At 36.0% G+C, this 20,513-nt stretch overlaps 2 protein-coding genes across 2 annotated transcripts in view; one reads left to right on the top strand and one right to left on the bottom strand.

The window, feature by feature from the left end:
* Positions 1-447: 447 nt before the first annotated feature.
* Positions 448-20,513, bottom strand: part of LOC106070191 (chitinase-3-like protein 1) — a 29,268-nt gene continuing 9,202 nt past the window's right edge. The window contains exons 5-10 of the mRNA XM_056016161.1: positions 17,674-17,797; positions 16,939-16,996; positions 16,397-16,524; positions 2,869-2,991; positions 946-1,105; positions 448-712 (exon numbers count right to left, since the gene is read on the bottom strand). Coding sequence (XP_055872136.1) covers positions 504-712; positions 946-1,105; positions 2,869-2,991; positions 16,397-16,524; positions 16,939-16,996; positions 17,674-17,797 — 802 coding nt within the window. The 3' untranslated portion in view covers positions 448-503. The remainder of the gene's footprint in view (positions 713-945; positions 1,106-2,868; positions 2,992-16,396; positions 16,525-16,938; positions 16,997-17,673; positions 17,798-20,513) is intronic.
* LOC106058763 (exocyst complex component 3-like) overlaps positions 15,430-20,513 on the top strand; it is a 65,325-nt gene continuing 60,241 nt past the window's right edge. The window contains exon 1 of the mRNA XM_056016157.1: positions 15,430-15,439. The gene's annotated coding sequence lies outside the window, so the exon portion shown is untranslated. The remainder of the gene's footprint in view (positions 15,440-20,513) is intronic.

The following is a 20,513-nucleotide window of genomic DNA, read 5'->3' as shown; positions in this document are numbered from 1 at the left end:
GTCCCAGCATAGAGAAATAAAATATTAATTTTTTTTTGTTTGCTGTAAAATAACATTGCAATAATTTGTTGTGTGTTATGTACATAAAACACTGAACCAAAATCTTCAAATACAAAACCAAAACTTAATAAAATACTCAGAAAGACACAAAGATAAAGGGACATTCCTCGTTCCATTTGTACAAATGCTCCCTCATCCCTAGTGCTATTAGAGCATGGAATGGGTTGCCTGAGCCAGCCAGGAAAACCGATCTTATCAGAATTTAAGTCATTGGTTAACGTGCATGATTAGATTGATCTAGGAAGAAGCGTAGGACGTAATCATCTTCTTTTTTTTTTAAGTAATTCTGTATTTTATAAGATAAGATTACCTTTTATTTTTTTGGGCTAAATATAATTTAAGTTAATTTCTTGTTTTAAAGACAAAAAATGCACGAATCTACGCAAATCTTGTACTTTACACATTTTAATAATAACTCAAAGAATTTCAATAATTTTTAAAGCTTAGAAGCAATATGGGCTAACATCACAGATCCGACTAGTGCTATTGTAGGATTGGCCTTCTGGACATCGATAAGTCTTCATTCTAAACTTTCCATTGACTGGTGAACATAGCTTGAACCAACGACAGTTCCTTGAATCGCTGTGTAAGCCCATGCCCAAGACAGCACACTCAGAAGACGGAAATACAACATCCGGGAGCTTTTGAAATTCTAAAAAAAAAATGATCCATAGAAACCATAAATAAATACCCGATATAATGTTAAAAAAAAAAAGTAGAGCTTTCCCATTATATCCAATTAGCTAGTATTTTTTTTCCTAAAGATTTACATTAACTGTCTAATTTCTAGGAAAATCCCTTTATCAAGAACCGCGTCTAGTGTCCACCCCATAAAGAATTTACAAGCTGAAAAGAGGAGTAGTAAAAATATTGAACTTTGATGACCTGATGGTGAGAGACCCGCCCTGTTTCCACGACGGATGACATCATTCAAGGCCAGAAGCAATGGATATTTTCCAGATCCACAGAAGCCGTTGAAGTCGTCGAGCTCGACTGACCAAATAAACGCCCCGGCCAGGTCATACCCGTTGACCATTTGCTCCGCCTGTACTGCCGATGAAATAGAGAGAGGAAAAAACAGTGTAAATAGTTATTTCCTAGATTATAGTTTACTCTAGTAAGCATTGTGTTGTTAACTATAGCTTATAAGGTCATTCCATATCGTGCATTAGCTTGGACTGTTTGAAGCCTTAGTGCTGAACAAATGATGAATAAATATTACATCAACATAGAATAGACAAAGCTTTGACTACATAAGATGTGGCAAAATATATAGTTTGCAACTGGGTTTGCGTGGTCACGTGAAATACTGGAATGATCCTTAATGGCGGCACTTGGGTACTGAGTCTCTTGAGAGAATAAGGTAAAAGAAAATATGGACCTCTGAACCGGCTCATATAGCTCGTCCATCGTGGTTCGATGATGACCACCTTTGTCATCGGGGGGGGGGGGGGGGGATGAGGGCTTTGCACTGGAGTTTTGTGTCTCGTCATGTGCCTGGTGAGACCTAAGTGAGCCCGGAATGTTCGACTGCACTCAAGACAGGTTATTCCAGCTGGAGCTAAATCGCCTAGCAGCAACCAAGTTTTGTTTTTACATGTTTCGGATGTTCCTTCAGAGTTGAAGATAGTTTACTTCCTAGTCCAAACCTCCCGCAGGACGACGGGGGATGGGAGCGGGCAGGGTTTGAACCCTCGACCGTCGATAAATCCGAACGACAGTCCAGCGCGCAAACCGCACGACCAGGCAACCATCCCAGGTTAGATGAAGCTATTCAGGGCATTTTGGGACAAAGACCAGACGTTTGTTAACAACTAGGCTACACAGAGTGTACATCAGTCATATCGGTGTTAAGACAATTATTTTTGTAAGTTTTGTTCAACAGAAGTGATGCAATTGTTAGGCCATAAATATTGCAGGATCTAAGATAGAAGAAAGAAAAGCATTTACATGAAGAAAAAGAAGAAAAGCTAGAACCTATGCCAGAAAGCTAGAACCTTTGCCAGAAAGCTAGAACCTATGCCAGAAAGCTAGAACCTATGCCAGAAAGCTAGAACCTATGCCAGAAAGCTAGGACCTTTGCCAGATAGCTAGAACCTTTGCCAGAAAGCTAGAACCTATGCCAGAAAGCTAGAACCTTTGGCAGAAAGCTAGAACCTTTGCCAGAAAGCTAGAACCATTGCCAGAAAGCTAGAACCTTTGCCAGAAAGCTAGAACCATTGCCAGAAAGCTAGAACCTTTGGCAGAAAGCTAGAACCTTTGCCAGAAAGCTAAACATTACTTTGACATGAAAAATGTCAAATTCTTCTCCCTCGTTCTCATTGTTATGTTAGATGGTTCAGACGAGTAGTCTCAAGACTGTAACTGCTTCATTGATCGTTATTGGGGGTTTGTTGTGATTACAAGCACTCTATGATGAATAGCGCAGTGGTTTACAGATAAGAAGGCTCTCCACATAGTTTTGAGGACAGTGTCGTGTTAGGGCCTCTACATAAAGCATGCAGCATTAAAGAGCATAGTCGGCATTCTCCACAAGAGCGAATTTCACTTGTTCAAATTTTTAGCTTTCGTAACATATGTTATTCCATTTTGTTGCGCCCCGTTCCTCTCTCTCTTATTTTCTTCATTTCTTTCAGGTAAATAAGAATTTCCTTTCATTTATTCTCCCACTTTTCGCCATATAATTGCCCTTTTTTCATTTCCTTTTAATTTAATGTGTGGTACCAAATAAATGTGAATCATTTTCCCCACGATGAATAATTTTTTATATATTAAAAAAAACAACTTCTCAACATTTTCATTGGCTACCTTGAACTTAATGCTGGCCATGTCATCGTATGCAACCCACTGGTCAGCACTGGTGGCGTAAGGCGCCTGCTGGTCATTGATCCAGTAGCTCTTCCAACCTCTGCGCTGAACGTTCTCGCAAATCTGACAAGATAGGAAAAGAAATATGCGAATTTATAATAAACTTCCAAGTTCTTCAAATTTGTTCAATGTACTAGTCGCTCTTCGGCCGTGCATCCTAAAACGAAGAATATATTACTTTTGAATACATTTAAAATTCATTGGATATTATAAATTAGTTCACATGATTAAAAGAAGCCCTTTTTTAAAACTGTCTTTTCTACTGGACCATTTGGTTTTTAAAAAAGCCACTGATATGATGGTTCCAGGTCATGTCATCCCTGGTCATTTCATCCCTGGTCACTTCATCCCTGGTCATTTCATCCCTGGTCATTTCATCACTTTTCTTTTCTCCATGATCTGATCATTTTATCTAACAATAGTAATTGTAAAAAATCATGAATTAAGCAATATTTAATATATTCATTTTTTTACATGACAAAAGGTGTAACACATTAGATAATAATAAAATTAAATGTCATTATTAAATTATAAAATTTAACATGTATAAATATAGAGGTCATTTAAAAAAGGGTGTTTTTGTTTTTATCTACATAAGATAGATAGGCTATTGATAGTAAGTACAGAGGACGATCCATCGATTCAAATGCTATTTCATTTGTGCGCCACCATGTTCACTTTGTCTAGGGCCTCTAATTACCTAAGGCCGATTGGTTAGGGCATCGCACAAGAATAAAAACATTGCTATCAAATCTCTAATATAGCAGAGCACTAGGGCTCTAAGTCTACTAGCATAGTTCTAAGTCTCTACTTAGATTCAAGGTTTATTGACAAATGTTTAAGTCTGCTTGCTAGACTACTTATGTTAGAGGAACATGTTATTTTTTTATGAATTAGGTAATTTTTTTAAATGTTTATTTTCGATTTGTTATTTCATTTGGCGGCCACCATATTCACTTTACTTAGGGCCTCTAATTCCCTAAGGCCCAGTTCGACCTAGTCGACCCCTCCGTTTACGGACGTCGTCGTCAGTTCTAAAAATAGCTAAATTCAAATTTTTATAAAAGGTTATCCACGTCTAGGAATGACGTCACAGTGAAATCTCGTGACAGAAAGTAGAGTAGTCTATGATCAGGAAGGTTGGTGTGTGTGGGGGGGGGGTATCTCCACCACTATCAGCACAGCCACCGATGTCTTTGTTACTTTTTATAGGTAGCATAATTCCGGCAATATTTTTTTATTGTGACAAAAAACGGGCAGGAAAAGAAATTAAAAAAAAAAATGGGGATGGAATTAATGACTAAAACAACGTTTACCGTAATTTAGTTTACATGGGTCAGTGTTGTTAACAAGGGGAAAAAAAGTATACACCTTTGTAAAAGCTTCATGATAAACACCAGAAGCCCTCGTTAGAACTTGTTGCCCGAGGCTTCAACCTGTCAAAGTAAGCCTACAACAAAGATAGATGCTGCTTTCGTTACAGAAGTTTAGCACATTTAACAGTTTTGACAGCGTGCATAATATAATATACATGTACACTTATTCTATACAAATCCGATAACCTTTTAGGTGTGTAAAGGACTATAATACAAATTGGTACACGAGTTTTAAAACATGTAGACATGTCTCCTGACAATTACCATATATTCAATATTTGCGCCTTCCAATAGAAGAAAAACAAGATTACAAAGACAGTTTGTGTGGAAACACAAACTCAAAATCGGCCCCCGAAGTTGTCCACCCAGGCAGGTAAAAAGGCAGGTATCAATATTTTCAGAAAGAACATCAGAATTAAATTTTATCAAAGACAAATGACAGAGAAGAATGGAGAAAGAAGGTTGACAGATCTTGTGTGTGCCCCAACGGTCCAGCAGAAAGTGAATGTGAAGTTAAATGCGAACCTGGCCTAACTGATGTCTTATAATGAATATCTAATTGATCTAATTGTTTTGTAAAGGGTCAATCTCTTAAGAAAACATTTCCGTAAAAATAATGCCTTTGTCCTGTAACGTACGTCTGCAGTTCACGCGATAATATGAAAACCTACTTATTATTTGTTGTTTTAAATTATGTTCAACTTATATGCATACTAAATAGATTTTTTTCTCTTTAAAAAATGTAAACATTTATTTCGGGTAAATGTAGTAATTAGTAGACAGAACTTACATAATGTAGCAATACAAATGTCAAATAAAAATATTTCTTTAACAAAAAGTCTAAAACCATTTGCATAAAGGAGTTAAAAATATGGTAAGTAGTCATCTCCCCTACTAAAGAGCCTCCCGAGTTTGTTACTATTAATAGTAAATAGTTGTTAAAGTGGTGTATTTTTATGAAAAAAACTGCTTGCGTAAGTAATTTAAAAATGAGATTTTTCGCTTTTAGAAAAGAAAAAAGTAGCCGTTGCATCAGAACTTTGAATGGACTAAAATATTATGCTGTCGAGATCTAAATGGGACGGACGGATGGACAGACGGACATTTCACACAAAACTAATAGCGTCTTTTCCCCTTTAGGGGGCTGCTAAAAATAGAAAAAAAAAATGTAAATGCCTACTGGTTTAGTTGAATTGTAATTCAATATAGATGACGTTAATATTTCCTGTACGTGGTTCTCCTGAATTGAATAGATTTCTTCCATTTCCGATGCTGTTAAACAACAATAGTTTATTACATTACTTTTCTTGTAATGATGAGTACAAAACATGTCAGAAGATTAAAACCTTCAATTTAAATGTTCTTTTTTCTGTATTAAATTGACAATAAATTAAATATTTAAAAAATGTTATTTCAAAGCATTGCTTATTTTAATAAAATTGCATGAATACCAAATCTCAAATGTTCAAATGGGGAAAGTCGTATATACATTTCACACTTAGTGTTTGCTTTTATATGTTATATAAATATCTACTCCTGCTGGTGACGTAAACCGTTTATTATAATTTAGTACATTTCCATATCAAACCAAATGTATTAATAACGACTAATTGAATAACTAATTGGTTAATTTTTGGTTGACAACGAATGGGAAGTAGGAGAAATAACGTGTGCAAGATTTGAACCAGACAGCCGTGTGAGCTGATATAAGCGATGTAAAGAAAAAAGGTCTGCTCGAGTCGGAATTCGAACTCGTGCTTTTATGATGGAAGTCTTGCCACTAAGCTATTCAAGTACTTATAAATTAATAATTATAATTAATGTTTTAGTATTATTATTATTATAGCTTTTATATAGCGCTACTTTCATGCTTATAGCATGCTCAGAGCGCAAATGGTCCAATCTCATTTGTGGACCAGTGGGGGGGGGGGGAGGGAGGGGGTATCTAGGAGTTGGTTTTCCGTGCTGTCTTTAGGCGCTCAGTAAACACAACTCTGCCGAGTCGGGTGTCGAACTAGGTAGCCAAGCCAAGCCAAGTTCAAGCGCACCACTGTTTCCCACTGTAGTCCAATGTTATTTAGAAATTTTTATCGAACGACCAAATTGTGTAGGCCTACGTTAACATACTGTTGTTTTTTTTTTTAAATTAATTACCACTAATGAACTAATCCGAGATTGAGAAATGGGAGAAATAATTGGTATAAGATTTTGAGCAGGCAGACAAACGGAATGATTGGATATAAGCGATGTTATTGAAGGTTCACTTTTCATTGGCTTTTAGTCTCAATCCAGCTAGATACCAAAAACAGAGAACGCTATATCTTTGCAAAAAGAGAGGCGCAGCCATAGACAAATAGCTTCCTACTTCCAGTCGATATTTATTTATGTCTTTGGGCGCAGCGGTATCTCAGATTTATGAAAATAGAAAAATAACTAGATAGACGCAACCTAGGCTATTTAACATTGGTTCAGTCAGAATAAATAAAATGACTAGATAGACACAAACTGGGTTATTTAACATTGGTTCAGTCAGAATAAATAAAATAACTAGATAGACACAAACTAGGATTTTTAACATTGGTTCAGTCAGAATAAATAAAATAACTAGATAGACACAAACTAGGCTATTTAACATTGGTTCAGTCAGAATAAATAAAATAACTAGATAGACACAAACTAGGATTTTTAACATTGGTTCAGTCAGAATAAATACAATAACTAGATAGACACAAACTAGGATTTTTAACATTGGTTCAGTCAGAATAAATAAAATAACTAGATAGACCATCTGATAGACACAAACTAGGCTTTTTAACATTGGTTCAGTCAGAATAAATAAAATAACTAGATAGACACAAACTAGGATTTTTAACATTGGTTCAGTCAGAATAAATACAATAACTAGATAGACACAAACTAGGCTTTTTAACATTGGTTCATTCAGAATAAATACAATAACTAGATAGACTATCTGATAGACACAAACTAGGCTTTTTAACATTGGTTCAGTCAGAATAAATAAAATAACTAGATAGACACAAACTAGGATTTTTAACATTGGTTCAGTCAGAATAAATAAAATAACTAGATAGACACAAACTAGGATTTTTAACATTGGTTCAGTCAGAATAAATACAATAACTAGATAGACTATCTGATAGACACAAACTAGGCTTTTTAACATTGGTTCAGTCAGAATAAATAAAATAACTAGATAGACACAAACTAGGATTTTTAACATTGGTTCAGTCAGAATAAATAAAATAACTAGATAGACTATCTGATAGACACAAACTAGGCTTTTTAACATTGGTTCAGTCAGAATAAATAAAATAACTAGATAGACACAAACTAGGCTTTTTAACATTGGTTCAGTCAGAATAAATACAATGACTAGATAGACACATACTAGGCTATTTAACATTGGTTCAGTCAGAATAAATACAATGATTAAGTAATTTTGATGACAATGAAGGCCAAAGGTTTTAAAACGAAGTGCCCCCCCCCCTTGCCTTTGTGTTGGCCACATGACACCCTTGTTAACCGTGGGCCACAGTAATGGATGACCTTTACATCATCTGCCCTATAGATCTTTTGCCCTCTTGATGACAGGATTATTTTGGTCTCAGCTCAACGCAATGTTGTGTAGATCATTTAGATGTAGATCTAAATGTATTTTTTTTTTGTAAAGTTGCCAAATACTAGACACTAAATGACGTATTGGTCATAAAAGGAAACAGACAAGCTTGTCAAAAAAGAACATTTTGTTTTTAGTAGGCAATGAAAAAAAAAAATTCTGAGTCTGCACCATGTGACAAGGACAAGGGCTCTCATGAATCCTGCTGCTTGCCACCGGAAGGTACCGCCCTTGTTTGCCACTTTGTAACAGATGACAGGCAACGAAACAACAGCAAATGACACACGGCACTTCATGGCACAGTTTTCTGTAAGCTATAAATATACTTTTTGTGATGAAACTATGTGAAACTATTCTGAACTGATGTTTAAGCTCGTTTCAGATTGAAGGTTGCAATGTCGTACTGTCATTTGACATCCTGATGTCATGTTTTACAGAAGGCGAAATAAGTGTAAAGTGTAAGCAACCATTTACATTCCTATATTACAATTTTTTTAAAAAATTCGCTTTAGAGAAGTAGTTCATTTTTTTTAAAGGGTTGTCTTAGAGTCACGTGACCAAATGTCTTCTGGTGTCATCTGACACATTTAATGAGCATTAATTTTCCTCAACAAAATGTAAATAACTATTTGTGTTGGGTAGGTTATTTTAAGCTTAAAAACATAATATATCTTGTCCACACTATATCTCCAGGCGACTCAAGGTCCCAGAAACTAATAATTATTCCACAATGTTTTAATTATAGTTTTCTTATTTTCATATTTTAAAATCATAATTTTATAGGCCTATAATTATTTTATATTTAATGATAAAAAAATATTTCAATGTAACATTTAGTTTTAACTTGTCAACACCTGAATTTTACGTTACATCATGTTCATCCAGAAACCATAACAATCTTGATAGTTTGACCCAATCCAGGCATTCCTTTCCTATAACATACATGTCATTGAATTTTAGTTAGTCAAAGGAAATATCCAAAATTGGCGTTACATCATGTTCATCCAGAAGCCATAACAATCTTGATAATTTGCCCCGATTCTTGCATATATCGTACCAAATACCTAGTTTCAAAACTAATAGAAATTAAATATTCAAACTTTTGAACCACTAGATTAATAAACATCTGAAAAAATGCTGTACTACCTGAGTACGTACTTGGAATGATCAACGCCAAAAATCTTGCGAAAGATCCCAAGCACGTTTTTTTTTTTGATGTAATAATAAATATTTAGAACTGTCTCTAGAAGAAGAGATTAAAAAAACCCGCATAAGTAAGGCTGCATCGAACTTCGCTAGACTCAGACCATGAGTTTAGACAAACCAGAAACTCACTACGGTGACCAAAATGGAAGTCTACAAGGCATGCATTCTGAGTACGCTACTCTACGGTAGTGAGTCGTGGACTACCTATGCAAAGCAAGAGAGAAAACTAAATTCCTCCCACTTGTGTTGACTTTGAAGGATCATGAAAACCACATGGCAAGAGAGAGTATGCAATACTGAGATCTTTGAGCAAACGGGCTTACCCGTCATCTTCGAAATCCTCACTGACGCCTGCGATGGTTTGGTGATGTTTGCCGGATGGAGAAAAATCGCACCCCAGCTCCGATACGTGAATCACGAGACCTCAAAGCAGTAAATATTGAGAGTGACCATTGGTACGACAAAGCACTAGACCGTACAATGTGTTGACCAGGAAAGCTATGAACAGTTTAAAAAACATGGACCTCAGCTGTGGAAGAAAAGCGTGACAAACGAAAAATGACTGACTTCTCTATCATCAAAGCGAAAGCCACCTTAACCTGCGATATATGTGGACGGGAGTGTCTCTCTAAAATAGGGCTCCACAGTCACATGAAAATTGCTCTGCGAGATGAACCATAGTCGTTACGACTGAAGGAGACCAACAAGCCAATAACTAGATCTAGGTACTAATATCTTTATTTTTAATGGCGTTTATGATTTGCAATAAATATTTGCTTTTTCAAAATAAAAATGTATTTAGAAAACTAAAATGCACTGTAAACTTATAATTTTAAAGAAATGTCTTATAAAACTGCACACAAATAGAAGAAAACATTCCTAGTTTAGAAAATAAAAAGCGTAATAAATTAATTTTTTAAATAAAAAGAGCTAAGACATATGCTACGCAAGGGAAAAACTAAAATTTTAACAAATTTCTATTTGCTAATGTTAGTTTAAGAATTATGTTTACATTTCTCTATGTCTTCTGACAAGGACTACAAGCATACAATGTTGGTGGCAACTCAAACTGATGTTTCCGTTTCGCTTACATGCAAGCAGGGAGGTCATTTCAGTTTGATAAACTGGTGAAAGAAAGCCTTAAAGATGTGTGTCAGGGGTGTGGTTAAGATCTATAAGGCTCTAAGTTGCAGTTAATTTAAATCTCAACCATTTATATTCAACTGGTGGCTACATAGTCACCAACATGACGACCTGAAAAGATACAACATTTATTTGACTCAAAACATCAAGTAACCATTGAGGTTGCGAGGGAATGCATCATGCTTCCGAAAAACTTGATATCAAAATTCCAACCTTCATCAGGATTCAAGCGTGAACCTTCTAGTCTAGAATTAAACGCTTTTCTACTCAGTCACATTTACTTTATCTAATTACTGATGGTGGATAGGGAAATTTGCGACAGAATTGTGGTTCAAAATTTTAACAAAGCTAAATAATGCAAAGCAACTTTGACAAAATTTGAAACTTCTGTGGAAAAAAAAATTGCAAGTAAAACGTGTGGGGTTTTTTTCCCCAATGAAAGTCGTGAACATGTTCTTCCAAATATTTGTCCATATAATAATATATAATAAATACAATGTATAGTCCCTAGTTTCTGTTTTCTTTCTTTCTAAGTTGATCAGAGTATTGGAAGAGACGTTGTAGATGCTGCTGTACATACCATGACTTCATGAACAATGTGTCACGAAGAGACATCAAGGGTGATAATAAAAAGAAATTTGTGTACAGCGCATCTTTCATGCTTTCAACATGCTCAGCGAACCAAAGGGTAGAAGGGGGGGGGATGTTTCCACGCTGCCTGTAGGCGCTACACTTTGATAGTACCAAGCAGGGGCGTAGCTAGGAATTTTCCATCGTTTGGGGGCCCCCTCATTTTTAATGCATATAACACTCATTAGGGGGTCTCCTCAAGTTGGGGCTCGGGAGGATTTTCAAATTCTCCCCCCTTCTCCCTAGCTTCACTCCTGTGGTACCAAAGCGGTAATATGCTTCTCAAATACATCCATCTTCTCGCTTACTTTTATCGCCATGTTCAAACTATTTCAGTGGTCTTCTTCTTTTTTTTTAATATGTGTACTGCCTCGCTCCTTCTGTTTACTTAATGGATAGGACGTCATTACTGGATGTTCCAACAGAATCCATTCTAGAACGATCGTCGTAGAAGGCATAATCACTGAGCGGCAAAGTTGCAACCTGTGGGCAGTGGAGACCAATCGCTCGTCGTCACGTCCACTCGGTCAAGAAAATATATTGAATACTCTCTCTATCTGGCCATCTGTAAGCACTGCTCAACATAAGAACCAACTCAGAACTCAAGAACTTTCAAAACTAGTACATCACAGTCAATACTATACAGTGGACCTCATTCACCAATCGTAAACAAACAACGTTTAGCCACGTGATAATATTGATAAAACAGTGGACAAAAAAAAGTATCAAGTGACAGCCTTTATGGATTGCGTAATTTGTATAGAAGAGAGAGAATTACGTGGCTAATTGTTGTTTGTTTACGATTGGTGAATGGGGTCCATGGGAAATACTTCATACAAGCTACAAATGCTTTACTGTACATCACCGTACTTCAGTAATAAACTCAACTGTCTACTATTGAACTCATACAGCCATGCTCCTACATATTGGAGTCAAGTACTGGTCTGACGTATAACTATCTGAACTCAACTGTCTCTCTTACACAATCTGCCTCTGGTCCCCGAGGGCTCTCGAGAACATGATCATATCACGGGTCATAATAATACCAGTACTGTCACTTGTCCATTGACAAATTTGACTGCTAAGCAGAAATACGACCTGTTTTACTGGCCTTTGTCACATATATAAACATAGGATTGCTCTCACACGAGTGTTGGATGATAGAGCCATATATCCATATAATTTAATTACTTAAGGCATTTTTCTTTAAATATTTATTTTCAGTTTTATTCTTGGTTAAAATAACGTTGCAAGTGTCTCTTGTCATCCTTGAGATAATTTATGTCACAGATAAAAGCAATTTAAGAGTGTTTGTTGTGGAACAAAAACAACAACGCCTGCGCTATATTTGGTAAACACATTTTATAGTTCCGCCATATTACTACCACTTTTTACAAGCCGTCTGCTAAATGCTGATGATAATTTAAAGTTATTTTCTTGTCAACATTTTAATGACCCGTGGTTTATTTCAACATTTAAAGACAGTTCCCTCGAATACTTTATGATGACTGTTCCCTCGAATACTTTATGATGACTGTTTTACTCGAAGGCGCCAGAAGATGGACACTTTTGAAAACACGAGGACGTTCGTCATGAAAAAGTGAATGCAAAAAAAAAAAAAGGGGAGAGGAATAGTAGCGAAGTATTCAGCTAGCTACATTCAGCTAAGTGAGGATAAGCTAACTCTTGTCTTTCTAACACCTGTTATCCTATTATTAGTAAGTCAAATACGACGCGTTTACATCTTAATAATGACACATTGTAACTATTAGGAGCCAAAGTAGATCTAAACAGATGTTTCTTGCGCTTTAGCTGATAGAAAGGTTTGTTAATCTATAATATGTTTGCCGCACATCATTCATTCATCTAAGAAAATATCTGCAACAGTTAAACGTATTGACATGAAATTTGTAAACAGGCTCCTCCTCCTTATCTCTGAGGAACGGTTTTGATAAATTCACTATCTGAGCGCGGGGCTACTATGTCTCCACGAGCTATAAATTATGAAAAGTTTATGTGTATAATGTGCGACTCTAGATAAAAGCCCGATTTTTAAAAAAATCTAGATCTAGCCTATATATAACTGACAAAATACATTTTAAAAAAAGACTAAATTGTGAATAGTGTTGTGCCCCTTTCGAGCTGTTCAACGAGAGAAAGGCTTAGATAAAAATTCAAGATCAAAAGTCTATGTGGAAGAGAGTTACGATGCGCAGGGTGCAAAAAATGGGGGGGGGGGGTTGATGGGGAAGAGCGAAAAGCAAAATAAAGTATATAAAATATTTCGATATTGAATTGAAAAGCCAAAGAATAGCCAGAGATTGCTTATAGGTACTAACTTTTTTTTAGCGGCCCCCGTAAGGGGAAAAAGCCGCTATTAGGTTTGTGCAAAATGTCCGTCTGTCCGTCTGTCCGTCTGTCACACTCAGATCTCGAAAACTAGAAGAGATATGAAAAATATTATTTCATCATTAAATGCGGCTTGAAAAGTTTAGGTGCAACGGCTACTTTTGGTTTTCTAAAAGCAAACCGTTTAATTTATAAAATTAATTATGCAAGCGATTTTTTCATAAAAATACACCAATTCTAAAACAATTACGTAAATGTAAGGGAGGCAATGTTACAATATGCTAACAAAGATGGACAATATATGTGAATTTTCAGTATCACTAAGTCAAATATATTTTTAAAATGTACAGGAAATGTTTACAACAAATATAAATAATAGTTAACGATGTTTTTTCTGGTCAACTAGCTGCTAAAATTAAAAGAAAACATTTCTGTTTGTTTATAAAGGCTAATAATGCATTTTTTATGTAAATATAAACCAACAATATAATCTTCTCATTTACGAAATAATGTTTTTACGAATTTTTATGAAAAATATTATAACTCACTACTCTCTTACAGTACATTTAACTTTCTACCTAAAACATTAAAAAATCTAATTATCGTTAATATTATGTTCCGATTTTTAAGGAAAACAGAATCCAAACACCAAAGTAAGGTATGAAAATCTCTCCACATGGCTGTAGTACATCTAATTTTTATACGAGACCATCCAAAAAATTTAATTAACGGTATTTCATTTATCTGAAATTCTCTTTTTCTTTTACTATTTATACAAACATCCGGAACAATCTATTATATAAACTTTTCAATTGTGTTCATACCTAAAAATTATTGCGATGTTTTGAAACGTAGAATAAAGGTAAATCAATGTTTAATAACTTTTAGTTGTTGTTTTTTTTTATATCAAGATGACGGACAGACCGACTGACAGACAAAACGCAAAAACAATGCGGCTTTGATCCTTTTTAAATAAATTCTATTAGAACTCAGTGCACCAATGTCTATGAACCCTCGTTAAATATCTCGAGTAAATAAAGACATTTTTTTTATGGTACCGGTAGGCTACTAGCCTATTGTGAGGTAATGGAATTTTTTTTCTTTGACGTCATATGAATGGACTCTTTAAATGTAATGTTAAAAGAACGCACTCGGTGCACCAATGTCTATGAACACTCGATAAATGGCTCGTAATGATGAAGGCGATTTTTATTCTAGCTAGGCCGTGTGACGTAGTGTTTTTTTTTTCCTTTGACGTCATATGGAATGAATTCTTTAAATGAAATGCTTAAAGAACGCACTCGGTGCACCAAAGTCAATGAACACTCGGATAAATGGCTCGTATCGATGAAGGCGATTTTTAGTCTAGCTAGGCCGTGTGACGTAGTGTTTTTTTTTCCTTTGACGTCATATGGAATAAATTCTTTAAAGGAAATGTTAAAAGAACGCACTCGGTGCACCAATGTCTATGAACACTCGATAAATGGCTCGTAATGATGAAGGCGATTTTTATTTTAGCTAGGCCGTGTGACGTAGTGTTTTTTTTTCCTTTGACGTCATATGGAATGAATTCTTTAAATGAAATGCTTAAAGAACGCACTCGGTGCACCAAAGTCAATGAACACTCGGATAAATGGCTCGTAATGATGAAGGCAATTTTTAGTCTAGCTAGGCCGTGTGACGTAGTGTTTTTTTTTTCCTCTGACGTTATATGGAATTAATTCTTCAAATGAAATGAAAAAAGAACTCGGTATAGTAATGTTTATTAAGCCTCGTTATGTGACTCGCGTTTAAAAAAGGAATGATATCTTGATTTAGATTGAATCTAGATTTTTTAAACTAGATCTAGATTTTTATTACAGTATATCTAGATCTGGATTTATATTCTAATTAAAATTATTTTAGAGTCTATATCTAGAATTTGTTTAGACTAAAATAGACTAGATTAAGATGTAGAATTTCAATTTCTAAACTTAAAGTGTAAAAAAAAGTGTAGATTTTCATTTCCAAACGTTTTGATCAATATTGTAATGTTTTAATATACTCAAAACTAATCTACTATTTTTTTATTTAATTTAAATTTAAATTTACGGCAAATGAATCTTTGAAACATTATTACTTTTGACCATCGGATGGCTGCCTGGTCGTGCGGTTTTCGCGCTAGACTGTCGTTCAGATTTATGGATGGTCCAGGGTTCAAACCCTGCTCGCTCCCATCCCCCGTCGTCCTGCGGGAGGTTTGGACTAGGAAGTAATTATCTTCAACTCTGAAGGAACATCCGAAACATGTAAAACATTTTACATCAAAATTAAATCACTTCTTGAATATTATTTGCGAATATGCAGATCCGACAGGGATCCGACTTCGACGGGGGCCGCCTCTGAGTTTGTGTAACACAAACTCTCTTTGTAATCTTGTTTGTTATGAGATGGCGGGCAGAGGGGGAAGGGGAAGAAAAGTGATACTAGAATTTATTGACAAAAGTATATGTGTGAATATAAAACGGCTCTTTTCAATTTAAATAAAAGTCTATGTAGGAGAGCATCAGGAGGGCATCAGGATGCGCAGGTTGCAAAAGAAAAGGGGGTGGGAGGTTCCAGAAGAAGAGAATGAATGGAGAGGGTGGCAAAAGAGAAAGAGATATTATGATTCACTTCTAAAATCTATATAAGGGGAATTGTTAAAATGTGGGCCTTTTTATTGGAACCTTACCATGTCCTTAAAAATTGAAGTTAAATCAGATCTACTTTTTGAACGCTAAAATCATTAGCAATAAATTAAAACAGAGCAGCTTCCATTATTTGTATATGCTAATGTGAACTTTGGGTTATCGAACGCCATTAAAAATGCAATGTATATAGGGTGTAGACCTACCTCGAAGTAAGCTAGGACGCCTTCTTGACAGTATAGACCTACCTCAAAGTAAGCTAGGACGCCTTCTTAACAATGTAGACCTACCTCAAAGTAACCTAGGACGCCTTCTTAACAATGTAGACCTACCTCAAAGTAACCTAGGACGCCTTCTTAACAATGTAGACCTACCTCAAAGTAAGCTAGGACGCCTTCTTAACAATGTAGACCTACCTCAAAGTAAGCTAGGATGCCTTCTCAACAATGTAGACCTACCTCAAAGTAAGCTAGGATGCCTTCTTGACGCGTGTACTGCCCTCCACGACCGAAATCTAACACTGGAGCCTTTAGACGGTTCTGTCTGTCATCTTCTAGTGTGAAGCTCATTCCATAGGTGGCTAGTCCTGTAAACCATGTACACAGATTTGATAAACCCAAAATAACGAATCAATTTATTTGTAGGCCTATACTAGGACACATTATTTCAAAGATGTCAAGTTAAAACTGAAAAAATGACAGGTATTTCACAGAAATTATGGGTCTTCAATTGCAAGAAAAGACAATGTCAGTACGTCAATTAGGGAAATTTAATGTAGGCCTACTCTAGTACCATTTTAAATCTAGGGTAACCAGACTTCTGCTCGCCCATACAAGGACAACACTTACACAGGAGGAAAATTAAACACACGCTCAAACTTCATGGGTTTATAAGCCTTAGTGGTTATTATATATATTTAATTTTTCTACATTAAAAAATTCTTGATAATGAAAAAAAAAGTTTATAAGAAACATTGAAATATTGATATAATCAAACTGACCTAAAAGTATTTTTGATTTCGGAACACCTTGAGACAACCAAAAGTTGACAGCCCAATTCTGTAACACACAAACGGAAGAAGAAAGAAAACAAAAAGAATATTTAGTGAAAATTTATGCACAGGTATGTGTGGTGATGAGTGATACGGGTTTATAGATATAAGATTATTTTACTGGTCCAAATAAATGGAAATTCAGTTTCACTATAGACTAGAATTGAGGCTTAGGCAAAGAAACAAATACAGGGGGAGGCGTGTTGGCTTAAATGTGAAGCACGTGGCTTCCGAACCGAGGGGTCCCGGGTTTGAATCCCGATGAAGACTGTTATTTTTAATTCCGAGAATTTTAGGACGCCTCTGAGTCCACCCAACTTTAATGGGCAACTGACTTTAATTAGGCAAAGTAATTGCGGTTAATCGTTGTGCTGGCCACATGGCACTCTCGTTAACCGTCGGCTATAGAAACAGATGACTTGAAATCATTTGCCCTATAGATGGCAAGGTCTGAAAGGGTTACTTTTTTTAGAACTTGACTGGAGTTAGCTTTGCTTGCAATTTGAGCTGGAGCATTGTAAAAATACCAACCAAGCCGAAGAGAAGAAGCTATTTTGTTTTAACATTGGCACGGGATCAAGCATAAATTGAACGTAGTCTTAATAATAAGGTCATCTAATATATTCTCAGCGAAGATTTAAACATGAAAATGACCAATTCAATGAAGCAATCAATTATTTGTACCTGACAAAGCCATGTTTCTTCGCCCACATCATATTGGCTTGGCAGTACCGTGCTGTGGTGTGATGTGACATTATCCCAGCCCCCATGAAAGTTGTAGGTCATGAGGAGCATGAAATCTACGTACCTGTTGTGAGTAGTACGTTTTTCTCTTTAGAAATAAATACATTAAAAGGTTAACAATACTTTAACTCTTTCTCTCCTAACTCACCATACCAACGTTGATTCCACTAGAACAGCGGTTCTCAACCTTTTAAGCTCGGCGACCCCTTTTTACAATCCCCTACTCTGCCGCGACCCCCCCCCCCCGCCCAAACACACACATACAGAAATAGAAGAGTAGACAATAACAATCCATATTTTCGATGGTCTTAGGCGACCCCTGGCAAATGGTCAATCGACCCCCAAAGAGGTCGCGATCCACAGGTTGAGAACCCCTGCACTAGAATGTGGCAAATAATTACGGAGAGAAAGAGTTAAAGCTTGATAAATGGAAGTCACTCGATGGAGACAGATAGACTTACAATCCCCAAAGCAGTAGACAAATCTACTTAATTGAGGAAAATACGATTTAATTTATATTTGTTTTATAGAAAATATCAGGTGACCGAGCCTCGCTCGGATGAATAATTTGTTAAGGAAGGATATATACCCGAAGTCATTTTGAGAATATTTTTGTACCAGGTGGCCGAACCTCGCTCTGTTAAATAATTTCGGAAGGTTATATACCCGAAGTCATTTTGGGAATATTCTTGTAATTACGAAAATGAACGATCGGATAAAGACTACTAATCTGAAGAGTTGTTTTAGTGTTCTGTTAGTTCTAATTGTAGGCCTAATTGTACATGTCGATTAAATTTAAAGTCTTTTAAGTCCTCCTACAGTCTAGACAAACTACAGCTCACGTCCGTCTTATAGTTTTACAATCTATCTTTTGCGTAAAACTATTGTAGGCTTACTATTATTGGCTTGGAAGAAAGTCTTTGCAATGTAACTTCTCTACGTTATAGGGTAAAACATGCACTTAGTGACAAAGTAAAATGGCGCATTTTTTCTTATTAGACTTAAATCATGGCATTAGTTTTCTAAAGAAACGTTTCCGTGGGGCCCCTCTGTTACGCCAAACAATATGCTTGTTACCCATACGGGATACGTGCCCTGCCCAGCCTGACAGTCGGACTATAGGAAGTTCATACCGGCTTTTGCCATCCATCCATCCTTGTGGTACTATGGCCTGCTTTTACACATCCATCCATTCAGATCTCTCCTGGCCCTAACTCCAAGCTTTTTACCGAGGTTTATAGTTAAATCAAAAGAGGCTGCAGTGTACTCAAACTCGTTGACCGCTAGATGGATATCATGTTTAGTGTGAGCAAGTAAGGCGTAGAGAAGCTGTGTTATGACCAGTTCCTTTGTTTTGGTACAGGAGAGGTAGACACTGAAGCATGAACACATGGTAATAATTCACCAGCAAAATAATAATAATAATAAGGCTTGTCTTAGAGTCCGAAAATTAATGAGGATTGCAGCTGTGACCTACATATCTTGCCACATCCAGGGCAAGCATAACCATTGTCCGCGATGCTCGATTAAGATTTTCTTTTAGCGTCTGCGTCTGTCCTCGGCAGCAAATTTTCTTTTGGTCTCAAATGTGTATCCGCGGCCTTTGTATAGAGGGAATTCTTTAAGTCCGACAGTTACGCTGGACAGAGCAGTATCCTATATGGGAGACGAATCTTAGACGAACGCATGCCAAAGGCAGTGTTTTTTTTGGTGAGCTAAAAAGTGGTTGACGTAACACCGAAACCCTTAAAAGACCAGCTTATGGCGCAAACTTGACTTAGCTGACATAGAAGAGAGCACATGGTTGCATGCAACCTCAGAACGAGACAGCTGGAGGTCACCAGCAAAATAAACAACAAAGTAAAAGGTATCTACACCGCTCTACACAATTAAAGTGTAAACAACTTATTAAGCACTTAAAACACAATAACTAATCATATATCGGCACATTTAATTTCATTACTTTTCTTTCATAGTTCTATAATAAATCAATCTACATTAAGATGGTGCGCAAATGTTTCATTAGGTCTATTGATTCTTTAGAACTCGTTATTGTTTGCAAAGAAATATTTTAGTGTACTGCGGTAAGCCTAGTGACGTAAGCAGCGTTTTTCCCGTTTACGTCATGGAAAATTTTCATTCATAAAACATTCTAGCCAAAACTAATTTTTCGATAATGAGGAATTTTCAAACCGATATAACGGTCGACCTCGAGTTTTCCCGATGTGGCCAATGAGTTGAGAATTTTTTTCTCACTATTATGCACATACCATGAACTTTTAAAGAAAATCGTTAGAGCCGTTTTCGAAATAAAATTTATATATATATATAAATATAAATATATATACATACATACATACATACATACAAGAATTGCTCGCTTAAGAGTATAGGTCTATTGATTCTTTAGAACTCGTTATTGTTTGCAAAGAAATATTTTAGTGTACTGCGGTAAGCCTAGTGACGTAAGCAGCGTTTTTCCCGTTTACGTCATGGAAAATTTTCATTCATAAAACATTCTAGCCAAAACTAATTTTTCGATAATGAGGCATTTTCAAACCGATATAAAGGTCGACCTCGAGTTTTCCCGATGTGGCCAATGAGTTGAGAATTTTTTTCTCACTATTATGCACATACCATGAACTTTTAAAGAAAATCGTTAGAGCCGTTTTCGAAATAAAATTTATATATATATATAAATATAAATATATATACATACATACATACATACATACAAGAATTGCTCGCTTAAGAGTATAGGATAACAGGCTTACGTTTTA

This window comes from Biomphalaria glabrata, chromosome 17, assembly GCF_947242115.1.
Source record: "Biomphalaria glabrata chromosome 17, xgBioGlab47.1, whole genome shotgun sequence".
Taxonomy (NCBI): Eukaryota; Metazoa; Mollusca; class Gastropoda; family Planorbidae; genus Biomphalaria; species Biomphalaria glabrata.
Note: the sequence above shows the minus strand (reverse complement) of the source record. Positions and strands in the feature narration are given on the sequence as shown.